The sequence below is a fragment of the Convolutriloba macropyga genome, chromosome 6, assembly GCF_964194025.1.
Source record: "Convolutriloba macropyga chromosome 6, txConMacr16.3, whole genome shotgun sequence".
Classification (NCBI taxonomy): domain Eukaryota; kingdom Metazoa; phylum Xenacoelomorpha; order Acoela; family Convolutidae; genus Convolutriloba; species Convolutriloba macropyga.
In genome coordinates this window covers 28,372,739-28,386,077 of record NC_134473.1, presented here as the reverse complement: position 1 = coordinate 28,386,077, position 13,339 = coordinate 28,372,739, and the positions used below count along the sequence as shown (strand labels likewise).

The following is a 13,339-nucleotide window of genomic DNA, read 5'->3' as shown; positions in this document are numbered from 1 at the left end:
CTCGTTAAATTTTTCTACTATTTTTTGTGAGACAAAAATTCTGGAGTTCTCTGAATTGCTTGTTAAAGAACTATAACGAGTATTTAATAAAGGTTTGTTTTTTAGGTCTGATCTGATGATCGAATTAAAATATTTACAAATTTTTTGAAAATTTTTGTTAATTTGTGGACTTCCGGTGGCATCCGGCAGTTCCTTCAGTCTACTTCTTTTTGTTGCTAAGTTTTAAACATCATTAGCAATCGAATTTTTGTCCTTTCTTCGTGTGCAATATTTTTCAAGGAGGTGACTGTTTAATGCTTCAGTAAGCATTTCGTGAATTTTTTCGAAGACGCTTTCTATCGATGATATGCCTACGCTACCACTGTTGGCCTCAATTTGAAAACTGAGATCCATATCAAGTCTTTTTCTCTTAATTGGATTATACAGGTTATGCTAATTGCGGCTTTTTAGAGCTTTAATATACTTTTCTGAACTGCCATCGAGATCAAAAGATCCTTCTACCGGCTGATGATCTGTTCTACAGGTTTGTTTAACTTTTGTTTCTATTAAAAAGTTAGAAAATATTGCGTCAATGAGCGTACCTCTACTATTTGACAACCTCGCTGGATCATTATTGTTTGGTATACTGAGATCGTTTTGTTTTCGGCTAAAAGGCTTGTTAAACTAATGGCTTCTTGAAATAAACTAATTTTTAAAAAAACTAATTGTTTATTAAAAAATTTACTTTAAAATCCTCACAAAAATATGTGTTTTGCTTCTGGGTCAACCATTAGTCTGTCGAGATTTTTGTGACTGTCAAGAAAATGGCTTCATTAGTGCAATTTGGTGGCATGTAAATACACGAGAACCAGTTTTTATCTTTTGTGGTTTTGATGGCAATTGTGAAAAGTTAAACGGAATTGGTTTCTAATATTTTAACTATCTGACAATCTATGATGTTTCTTAAGAAGAATGCAACACCTCCACCTCTTTTTTATTGATTGCTAAATATAGTTGTTTAATCACCATCCAAAGAAAAACAGGTTTTTTGTAGCTAGGATTTAAGCAAATCCCAGTAAGGCAAACTACTTCGGGTTTCTGCGACAAGCTATTAATGTAGACGTCGAACTCGTCTAGGTTCTCACAGACTGATCGAATGTTCTGAAGAACCAATTGGAACTGGCTTGTATGACAGATTCATTTATTTTTCATTGTTGACGTAGGAATACTATTCGTTATCAGTTCCTTGCCTTAACAGTCTGGTTTTATTGTTCTTGTAAAAAACTAACAACTATTCTGATAAAGCAGTGCTTAATAGTTTTTTTTATTTGTTGCTTGTAGAAATCACCAACAACAAGTCAAAACATTCTGTTCTTTTGCTCTCCTGCGCCCTGTCTGCTTGGTTGCGTAACTCACAACTGACAGGCCGCCGGCTGTGGAATTCTCAAGCAGTGTGCTCAAACAGTTTTTCAAGATTTTTAGTTGATTCTGATGTCCTCTGACTTGATGAACTTTAAAACAAAACATTTAAGAAAAAAGAACATAAAGGAAGGTTAAAAAAGAATATCAAAACATAACGCACTAAGGCTGGCGAAAAATTTCTACCCTCATTTTTGAGTTGTGCTCATTTTTTACACATTAAAGAGACTAACCAAAAAAATTGAGTTATGTCTAGCTTGCTAATACGGTTACTGTGTTCGTGAGATCGCATTTTTTCTATTCCTTTTGAATAATAAGTCCTTTGTATGCAGGCGAATAAATAACGTCGTCAGTAGAAGTTATTTTGAAATGCTTTTTTTTCGTATTGTAGCCTTGACTGAGTCCAATTCTTCTATCTCGTTAATTTTGACGAATTTCGCCTTTTCTCTACCATTTTCATCTAAAACCGAGACTGCACAATGTTGTGTTGCAGTGATCATGTTTCGTTTATTTGTTCCTTTTTAATCTGAGCTACCCATTTTGGAAGGGGCTCGTTTTCCTTTTTCATAGACTCTTTGTTTGTCGGCAAAATAAATAAATTTGCAAATTACTGTTGGTAGTTGAAACTCGTTTCCAGAATTGAGAATAATGTGACAGTTTTGATACTGTCCTCAGAAAATTCGACCCCCGGGAATTTCTCAAAAAAATAAAGTTTTGTGCGTTACATTACAAACTTGTCGAGCATCGAAGGGCGGATTTTCCATTAGTAACGAGTCCTTGCGCGTGTATCTCTCCTGTGCTCTTAGTCGATCACTAATATTCTTTGCTTTGCTTTTAGTTCCCTAATTTTTTTTTCGTGTAAGGTATTTTTTGCTTTGAAGAGCTCGATTTCTTTTTTCAATACACTTATATCCGTGTCTTGAATAGTACTCATGATAACTTCTGTAGCTAGTGGTGTTGACGTTGATGATGTAGCTTCCATCTCCACTGCCGAGTGATAATGATAGAAAAAAATAGTAAAGTATAAACAGCAAATTGAATCAAAGATAACACTCAAATTGGAAGCTTGTGCGATAAGACTGTAACTGCAAAGAATGACTCTTCTTTTCAAGCAAACATAGAGAGATCTCATTTTTTTGCAGGGAAAAAATATTCCTGTACACAAAATTATAGAGCTAAAAAGCCGAAAAAAATTGTTACTTTGAAGTTGTTAAAACGCAAGTTATGATAATGGTTACTTCACTCTGGGAACCACTATATGGCTTTCAATGTCAAAAGATGTTGATTAATTGACAAAGAGCCACTTAACGTAGTGTCATTTTCCCTCGACAACAATGATCAAATATGGGATCTATTCTGTCCCCCCCCCCCCACCCAGATTAGTGAGCATAAATTTTTTATAACCCCCATGCGCACGTGCTATTTTCCTACATAGTAACGTGCTGTGTAACAGAGAATTTGTAACGGGGAGTTCATAAAAAACACTGGGGGGAACAGAATAGATCCCAATTACGCTTAGATAAAGAATAAAGAATTTCGTTCACTTTATTTTCCTTTTTAGTTAAAGCACCTTTAGTTAAACAAGTTAAGCTGAATAATTCGAAAAAGTATAGGGAATTCATTTTTACAGATTTGCCCCTTTTTGAATGTTGAAAAGTTTTTCATCAGGTTCTAAAAGTAACTTTTTTAGCACCTCACACCAATTTCGACAGGCATGTTTGGCAGCTCATAACTACTTTGATCGGTATCTTCAGATGACATTTTTTGATAACTATATTTGGCCGGTATTTTTGAGAGATGGGCTTTTCGATAGTTTTTTCCTATGTCTCAAATACGGCTTCTTGCGCTGTACATATAATGCGGACAATTATGTCTCACATTTTCGAAATGATACTTCAATTAATTGCTAATGGCGATTCAATAATGCAAGTATAATTCAAGCATCATAAGAAAAAGCCATTTTTCTTTATATCTGTGATAAGCGAGTTTCAGCGAGAGCAATGCCACTATTGATCTTGGTCTAGCAAAAATTATTGTGACATTCCCAGCCGTAATTTCCATTTCGATTGATTTAAATTAACTATTCTTTTTATAAGAAGATTGATCAATATTGTCTTCTTGAAAACATACCGTTAAAGTTAGTTTATTAGGTACGAACAGTTTCAAAACTGGCAGTTATTTTTAAAGGCTACAACTGAGGCCGTTCTCCAGTACAATTTAAGATGCCGAAAGATTTTTCACATATTAACGTTTCCGATGCTCTAAAAACTATCTCAATTTCTTTGTATTTGTTAAACCAAAATCAGAAGAGAACTTGCATTCGACAAATTGAACCAAAAATTAGCAAAAGTGTATCAGCAGGCCGATAGCGTTCGAGACTTCAAGATAGAAGGATTGAGCAGAAAACAATATCTATGATAAGCAAGAAAAATGGAATTACCAGAAGTTCCTAGGAAAATTCTGCTCGCCTTTCTTTCCACTGTAATTATTTGTTATCTTGGCAAGAGGAAAGAAAAAAGTAGAATTCTTTGAGGATTTTGAGAATCTATGAGGTACCTTGAGGCTTTCAATGGAACCAGCTAAACCGTTAGGTCTTGCAATATGAAATTATTCAATGTTCTGCAAAAAGACTATGATGCAACATTTCAAGTATTTTACCGGTAAAGGATAGGTCTAGGGAACCGTAGATTGTTAAAGACAGATAATTAACTTCAATGTTATCTTCTTTTTAAGGCGATTGCGGAGGCTTCTATGATATACAAATTGGTCTGTATACAGTAAGAGACGAACGACATGCTAAATATGCTGGAAGAAAAACAGAACAAGAAAACAGTTCTCCGAGAACTTTTTTCTCTTACTCAGCTAAAGGAGCTAGAGTTTAATAAGAAAGTAAGGGGGACAAAAAAGCAAGCTGTAAACATTGCCGCAGTGAAAAGCTCCTTCGGTGATACGATTGTCGACGGCTGTGTTCTCAAACATAGAGCAGTATTTTGGTGAGAAAAATGAAGAACACATGTTTGGCTAAATCCCAACAAAATGAAAGAGCTAAACTCCAACAAGCCCACTAGTTGAAGTAAACGACCCGTTTGAACTATCAGTGACGGTAAGCAAATTTCAACCCCAATCCAAATCAATGCATTGAAGACTGTTTTTTTCCTGCTATGCTCAAAAAATGGGTCCCTACCCGCTGCTACTGATAAAAAAGATGTTATGGACATACTGTACACTATTGTGCTACATCTTTTTCAAAATGTTAGAAGCTTACACAAGTACATCACAATTTACATTGAGAGTAGGAAGTTACTAGGAAGTCGTCGCTTCAGTTTGGATTCCGACATATGGCATCAGCGACAGATGCTTGCTATGCTATGTTTCATTGAATCTGTTCAATGTAAACCTGATAGGACTAATTTTGTTCAGGCCGTTTTGCTGGGTTTATATCAAGCTTTCTACTCGCTTTCGCGTAAAATGTTGTTGCAACAACTACCTTCACTAAACGTTGGAACTTCTGCGATTAAATTCTAACAAAAAGTTTGTGTTAATGGTGTTGTGTCGAATTGGATTCAACTAAACGAAGATGTCACCCTCTTTGAGCTTTTTTATAAATGAGTTCCCAAAGCCGGTAATTAAAACTATTACGCTTTTGCAGTATGCCAAAGAATTTCTGATGATTTTAGTCACGAAAACTCCAATATTGCTTTAGGTTTTTGCAGCAAAGCAATAAAAAAATTATAAACTTATTTTGTATCAATGGGTTGAATTTATAGGGGAAAAGACTGACATTTTTACTTTCTCGTCCGATTGTGACAACAGACGAAACAATTAGCACACAAATTGTAGGAACAACTATAGCAAAAAAAACCGAAAACGTTTAAGTTATAAGATTGAAAATTACCACAGTTTTCAAGCACAAGTAGAAATGTTATGAAACATATGGCTGTTGGCATCGAAACTATACAAAATGTACAACAAAATTTCTGCCACAGTTTTACACAGTTTTTCCCATGCACTTGTCATTGATTTTTTAGAGTACTCTGCTTTATGTTTCGTCATAATCCGCTCAAATTTGGTGCTTTATTTGCAGAATCAGATCAACAAGGCTATGAAGTGTGTATTTTTTTCAATCTAGTATCAAGTCTCCAAATGACTTAAGTAAACGGCAAATTAAAATCGGCATCAGAATGTTGATTAGGTTACATTTTTCAACATAATCTTTCAAAGCATTGGAAATAACAAAAAAGCCTTTGCTAAAAACAAATGCAATTTTACAGTTCGACTGAAAATTATCTGATAGTTGAGTCCACTGCAGTTTTCATTCAACAAGCTAGCATATGGGGTGATTTGCGCATTAAAAAAATTGTTAACAGCTGACCTTTGAAAAAATCAATTTATTTGTCTGCGTAAATCATTTGCACGTGTTGTATACTCGGTGTCAGTCTCCCTGTATCCCTCTTCAATAAAATAGAGTTTTTTCTCTCTCGCTCTCTCTCTCTCTCTCTCTCTCTCTCTCTCTCTCTCTCTCTCTTGCTCCCTCTCTCTCTCTCTCTCTCTCTCTCTCTCTCTTTCTCTTCTGCTCGAGCCTTTAAAATGATTTACGCTTAAGAGCTTTAAAATGACTCAGTATTGTTGTGAGAAAATGTGCAGCTGTTACTTTTATTAGGAGAACACCGATTGCCCGCCAATTCTGTCCGAGTTTGAAGGTTAAGTTCAGCAAATGAAAAACTTCTAGCATTATTGTTCTGACCCATTTTTGTGGGCGAGGACCTATATACTCAAATGGGTTTTTTTGTTGAGCCAAAAAAATCATCGTAGATAGTTGTGAGTGGTATCTTTAGAAAACCCGTCCAGCATAGAAAATAAAATTAAAAAGATTTTGCTGATTTTATATTATTTAAATATATTATATTATATATATAATAATATTATCTATTATTATATGATTTAAATTGTTGTGAATAGCAGACGGTATTCAGTTTTCTAACTCACATTTTTGATATTTTTTAACCAAAGTTTTTTTTTCAATTTGGCCGGATCATGTTAAAAATGTTAACGGTTGTGAGATTGATCTTATCTTTAAAAATAGAATATGGTTGATGAATTGATCAGTTTTTTGGCTAAAGTTTATGCTAAATTTGTCAAACTTTAGACTTTTAGTGTCGGGAATGGGATCAACTTTACTTTTCTAGCCCAATTTTTTTAAATTTGCCGGATGTAATCGCCTTAAAACCCTTGTACTCCCACTGGCTTTAGGAGCCTTTGGCATTATAGTTTTACCAATTTTTTGAAAATTAAAAATCGATAGTTAGGCAAAATGCATTATTTAATTTTGATAACTGAAAAAATTTGTCTAAAAATTGATCTACTTCGTAACCATTTGAACAATTGAGTTTTTTTAGACGCTCAACAATATCAGGGCTGATCTTAATATGGCCATGGATCCCTACGGTAAAAAAAATAGGTTTTAACGTGCTACGGCCTGTTATTAAAATATTTCCGCATTTATAGAGTTTATGTACGTAACGGACAAGAATTTCAAATCAGGGCTTAAAAAATGACAGATATTATTTACGAAAAGAAAATGCATTCCAGCAATTTTTTAATATGGTTTCAGAGTTAAGCTAATAATTTTTGTGACTCTGACAAACTGTTTCCGGAAAATTTAATGGCCTTCTAAGGTTTCGCTTTATTTTGTTATAATTTTTGTAGTCCAATGACTTAGTCTCCCAAATCAAAGATCCAAAAGGCCTTTAAGAGGTATAAGTGAACCTTGTCAATGCTTTCAGTTGTTATCTAATATCTCTTATGACATTGAATTTTTTTTGCAAAAAAATGTCCGTGAATTTTATCTGATTTCTCTCAACTTATGAGGCACTTGCAGTAAAAACATGCGGGAACCCATTTTTTGTGAGTTATAATTCAATGAATGTAATAGTTCTAGTTTTCCCTAAAAGTTTCTTGATTTTTATAATTGATTTTTCAAATCTTTTGTTATTATTGTTGAGCATAATTTCACATGTCCAATTGAAGAAAAACATAGTTGAGAAAAGCCTAGTTGAGCGTTATAGAGAGGCGTATCTGACCACGTTAATTGTTTATTGAATGGTTTTTGCTTTTGGTCTCAGACACAGTTCTCTCGCAAAATTGTAGTGGATTTTTTAAGCCTGTGTGTGGTCTTTTTGGTTGTTGTACAGCAAATAACTGATAAAGATAGGTCTCAATTGATTGTTCAAGACGTATTATTGAACTTTTTCAGCTTTTTTAGTTCATAGCTTTCGGTTGTAATGAGTTTCGAATGATTTTTTTATGAAATTTTTACTGTCATTTGACTTTTTCTGCTCTCGTATTTGTTGCCATTTCTTTCAACCTCACTAATACAAGTTTCAAAAACTTTTGTAGATTCAAAAAAGATTTCTGTGAGTTATTTGTTTTGACTGATGGCTTCGAACATTTAATTTCATAATCAATTATCAAGGTTTCGTTTTGTTGTCATATCTGTGTAGTCTTTTTATAAGGGAAACAGGTTGATGTTCAAATGAGAAGAAAGTTATGGTTTACATTTGTTTCCAAATACTTTTTGGATTTTTGAGCTTTGCCATTTTTAATCTTTTTTTCAGCCTATTTGTAGCTTAATCTCTATAAAGAGAGGTCACAATCCGTTTCGAGTTAGCGATAAAGTAACCTTTGTACCAGTTTTAATTTCAATCATTTGTGTCTGGGCTTTTTTACTACTGTTATTACGAGATTTCGTAAATTGTTTGTAATTTTTATGTTTTTTTACATTTAAGAAAATTTTTAAAAAATTATAACATTAAAGTTAGATCCGATTGGCTTTGAAAAGCAGTGCAATTGATCAATTTTATTGCTCATAGTGGAAAGTTTATAGTATAAACAGCTTCACTGCCTTTTTCACGGAAAATTGAACTGAACTTTTTATTTTGCCGTTCTTTGTTCTTCTTTTTGTAATCGAATGACCTGCACTGGATAATGACAGGTCACAATGACATGTCTCAATGGAGATGTGTTTTTTAGTGTTTTGTGATAAAATCTATTGATAAAAATCACTTTAAAACTAAATGAAGAAAGTATTTTTGAACGTCGCACCCATTTGCTTTTTTTGTCGAGTTTTTACCCCATCGAGTGAAGACAGGTCTCATATATTTTCTAAAGAATTAGAGTTTAACTTGGTTGGATTACGTTTTATCTGAAGCGAGTTTGTTGTTTATGACTTTTTAATATAGTCATTGTGTTTTGGAACTAATTAAAGATTGTTATTTGATTTTTATTTTTGTCGATGCTAGTATTCATTTAACACAAGAAGTTTCATTACCCCTCTAAGGTGGAACTGATTTATTCGATTAATGTTTTATCGAAAGATATGTATATTTCTTTCAAGTGGATATGTATATCTTCTGTACAAGTTGACCATTAAGTATCGTTTGAAAACAACAGTCAGGTTCAATGTCATGAGAAGCCATTGAGTCCAGCAGTTATCCAGAATGTGCCAAAAAGTCCAGAAAAGCAACAAATACATCCCAAAGTCAGCAATTCAGATAACCTTTCAGATAAAAATTCAGATAAATTGTGTAGGAAACTTCAAAAAGTTGAATTGTGCAGGAAACTTCAAAAAGTTGAAACTTTAATAATTCAGATAAATTGTGTAGGAAACTTCAAAAGTTTCTTGTCCGTTTCATTTTATAAAGGGCACAAAATAAACAAAAAGGGGAAACTCAAAAACTGGCAAATTTTTTAACCTTTGATGATATATCGAAGCATAAGAGTCACAAACCACTGATCACAAAAACAAATATTATAAAGAATTTATTATTATTTAATATTATTTTGTCTACAAGGAAGATTCAACAAGTGTTTACTGCGACCGTATTACAAACTGACAGAATTAGGTTTAAAAGTTGGCAAAAATTAAAATAAATGACTGATCTTTCGAAAAGAACTATTGGCAAGAATCATAACTACCGAAATGTTTTTTGAAAGAATTAGATATAATTTAATTGTACGTTCATAGGAAGCCAGTTGTGTATCTCATCAATGAAGACTTTGTCTTAGGACTACACAATGACAACGACCACAGTTAGAACTCAAATTCAATAAATAATTATTCAAAAACACTTTGCTGTAGTCCTTAAAAGCATAAACTATCAATTTCAAAAAATAAGAGTGATTAACTGAGCCAGATTTTCACATAACTACAGCCTGATTTCAGATGGGTTACGCGAAAAGACACCCGTTGTTTCATTAAAAGGACAACAATTTGTTTTAAGAAAAATAACTTCAATAGCTTTCAATTAAAATAAAAAATCCTGTCACTTACGTCCCCAGTGTTCCTTTATGTCTTCATTAAGATCTGTCATTACTCCAAAAAAGTGATAAGACATCAAAAAAATCATAAAAATGCCAAATTTTTTTTTATTAAAACTGTTTCGAAAGCGTTAAGAGGAATACTATAGTCAGAAAAAACTTTCTGTTTGTTTTCTTTCAAAGCCTATGTGAATTGCTAAAAAAGTGATTATCTGACAAGGCAACAGATGCAATTTTTCTTATGACCAAAAGATCAAAAGTTATTAAAAACCAATATAAAGTCTCGATGTATGGAAGCAATTAAAACTAAAATTAACAGTTTATAACCACCAATAAAATTTAAGTCTTATTTTTAGAAAGAACTTCAATTTACAGTTACATAAAATAATCAACCAGTCAACAGAAGTTAGAAGTCCGTTTCAAAGTTTAAAGGTTAATTCAGTCTTTCCTAAAACAAATATCTTTAAAGACAAAAGAGCAATTAAGTATCAACAGAAACCAAAGCATTTAAAAATTTCGCTTATTTCAGACAGGGAAGATGGGCAAAAGGTGGGCCAAAAAACATATGTGCTGCAATTTTTGATCAAATGGTTTGATTTTGAAAATTTCAGCTATTTTTTTAGATAAGAATTTTGGATCAAACGAGGTAGGAATCCTCCTCTTTTGTTTTAGTTAAAACCAATAAAACCATTGATAACAAATATAAAAACTTTTAGCATAACTGACGAAAAGAGATCAAAAATTATGGATATTTTGAACAAAAACAACCAATTCCATTCTAATGTTCACAAAAACTTAAACCTCAATACCTGCCCGGAAGAAACGAATCTCGACGAAGTTTTTTTAGTTCTATGTTCCAAGCTGTACGAGCTTAAACAATCTTCTGAATTTCAAATTCTGCGCTTGAAGAGCTTGAAGTCGGTCAGAATAATGAAAAAAATACTTAAATGAATTTCACGGAACTGCTTCCTCCAGATTTTTAAAATGGGATAGTATGTATCTTTACTCATATGGAGTTTTATGTAATACCAAACAAAAATGTTTCTCGGCTTTGTTTGTTGGGAAGTATTTGCTTTAAAATATATTCTCAAGAAAAAATTTACCTTCAAATCCAAATCATCCAACAAAAGAATTGGTGGTTTCTTCACGCAAATAATGAGGTTTAAGGCGCTGAGGGCTGAGTATTAGAACATCTTGAAACAATTTACTATTTTTTCTGGTTTTTAAGGGTTCTTGGCACGTTTTCAAAAACAAGATTTTCCGTTACTTTCTTGGTGTCAATGAAAGTGAAACTGTGAACTGTCCACGCAAAAATTGACAATGATCAACCATGAAGAAGAAAAACGAAGAGTCGCCGAATAATTGGGAAGCGCATATTTGCAATATTTGTACAAAAAAATATTGGCAGCAATCTTTTTAACAGTCAGCAGACTTTTAAATTAAAGAAGACTAGTCAATTTGCTCACTTAACCACAAACAGGACAAATTTTTATTACATAACTGTAGATGAGCTCCTATTTCAAACTTTAGTTGGCAAATGTCTAATTTCTCGAGTAATGATACTCTATTTCAACATTAATTCAAACAATCATGTTTTAGAATTATGGTTATAAGCGTATGTGAAGATTGGTGACTGCAAGCGAATTTAGTTCAAGTTTGCTTCGACTGTAGTTATGTGCATCACTATTTATCATGATGCATGTTTTTGGCTATTTGTCACCTTTCTCTCGCGACCTTGGTCAATGTCTGCAGTATCTAATAAATTTGATGGAGTCAATTAGACTGAAATGAAAGAAAGCCTAATTGATGATTAATTTCAGAAAAATCTCTCGCGATACTAATTATGGATTCAGAAGGCAATTTACGCTCTTTCAGTTAGTTTACCATATCACGGTTCGCAAGAGCAATTATGTTTTTGTATTGGGTCTCAAGTAATTAGTAATGAAAATCGGGCAAACAAAGTGTTGGGTGAATTACATGCTCCAAATCGTGGAAATGGGACAGGTTCATATCAGAATATTCGAGACAAGATTGATGTTTTTCCACAATTTTATGTCCCTTATGGTTACGAGTTAAGAAAGTAGTTTTCGTCGTAAAAATAGTTACGTGAAAATACAAATGTTCACAAAATAATTTCACTCGTTTCCCCAAAACACTTACTTTTTTCCAAATGTTTTTTGAGACATTTGGCGCGTAATGAACAATTTTTCTTAGTGTTCTTTAATATTTTTTAGTGTTTGGCATTCGACGGGTAAAGTATCATGTGCAAACGCGCATCATCAGTCCTCCTTGCTATGAATTTTATTATGTCTTGGAGTTTACTGCAGGTCAAATTAAGTATGCTTAGAAGTATCATCATACCACTTGAATACAAATTGAGTTTCAATTGTAATCTTCTGACGATGGTTTTTTAAGTATGACCTCGCCCACATCCCGCGCCAAATTAGCCAACTCTGTTGCAGTCTCCAAGGCAGCATATTTACCAGCAGTCTTTCCGAAAGCCTCCTTCGCTCCCTCTTTTGCGGCTTCTCCAAATACAAACTGGTTCAAATTTCTGGCACTTTGCTGAGCTGCTACGTTGATGGCACAATTTTTAACAGCCATTTCGACTCCATTGTTTACCCCCGACTGGACAGCCTAAAAATTTTCCTTGCTCCAATTTGATTGTAATCACTTATAATTGGTTTATATTTCATCTTTAATCTATGAAGGCTATGCAAAGCATTTTATTCTTTAAAATCAAGGTCGCGGATTTTTTTCAAGCAAACTATAAACTGCCGGAAAAAAACAATTTTTACTATATAAATTTCACTTAAACATTTATTTAACGTGCTGAAATTATGACGCATCTGCTAGAAAAATTCATTACCTTTCAACACATTCACATACTTATGCAAACTTTACGACCTGATTGAAAAAATTCCGCGTCAATCATCAAAATATATAATATTCTTTCTTTGATCAACAGATAGTGTTTGTGCTGCCCCTAATCTATACGTTCATCGTAAAACTAAATATGCATTGAACACTATTTTCGAGTATTTACCCGGAACTATCTGTCATAGCATTTCAGAGCTGAACCATGAAAAAAAATGATGGATTTTTGCGCTGAGCATGAATCTGTTCATGTCACATTTTTCTATTTACAGTCTGGCTGTAAAACTCAAAATGACTCATCCGTCTGGGCAGTCTGCACTTATTTTCTGTTTTTCATCTGAGCATAGCAAATTACCGCATGCTTCCAATCTGAGCAGCTATAATTACCGCATGTCCTCTATATGCGCAGCTTTAATTACCGCATGTCCTCTATCTGAGCAGTTTGTTTACGCGCCGCAATTATCTCTCTCTCTCTCTCTCTCAAAACGCGTGGGGAAATGAAATCTAAAATGAAAGCTAAATTGAAAGTTGAAATGCATGCTCAATAAATACATGAATTTATTTAAAATGGTATTTAATTTAAAATCGTACTAATGGTATTAAAATGGCATTAATTTCAAACGGCATAATTTAGTTCAAGTTAATTTAGTTTCAAGCTGTCGCCCTCCGGAAGTTATAAATCCGCTCTCCCTCTCTCTCCGACTGTTGCCCTCCGGAAGTTATAATCGGCTCTCACCGACTGTTGCCC

The 13,339-nt window shown here is 33.4% G+C and overlaps 1 protein-coding gene across 1 annotated transcript in view; it reads right to left on the bottom strand.

Moving 5' to 3' along the window:
• Positions 1-12,067: 12,067 nt before the first annotated feature.
• Positions 12,068-13,339, bottom strand: part of LOC142340909 (uncharacterized) — a 59,967-nt gene continuing 58,695 nt past the window's right edge. The window contains exon 4 of the mRNA XM_075391682.1: positions 12,068-12,351. Within this exon, the coding sequence (XP_075247797.1) occupies positions 12,097-12,351 (255 nt within the window). The 3' untranslated portion in view covers positions 12,068-12,096. The remainder of the gene's footprint in view (positions 12,352-13,339) is intronic.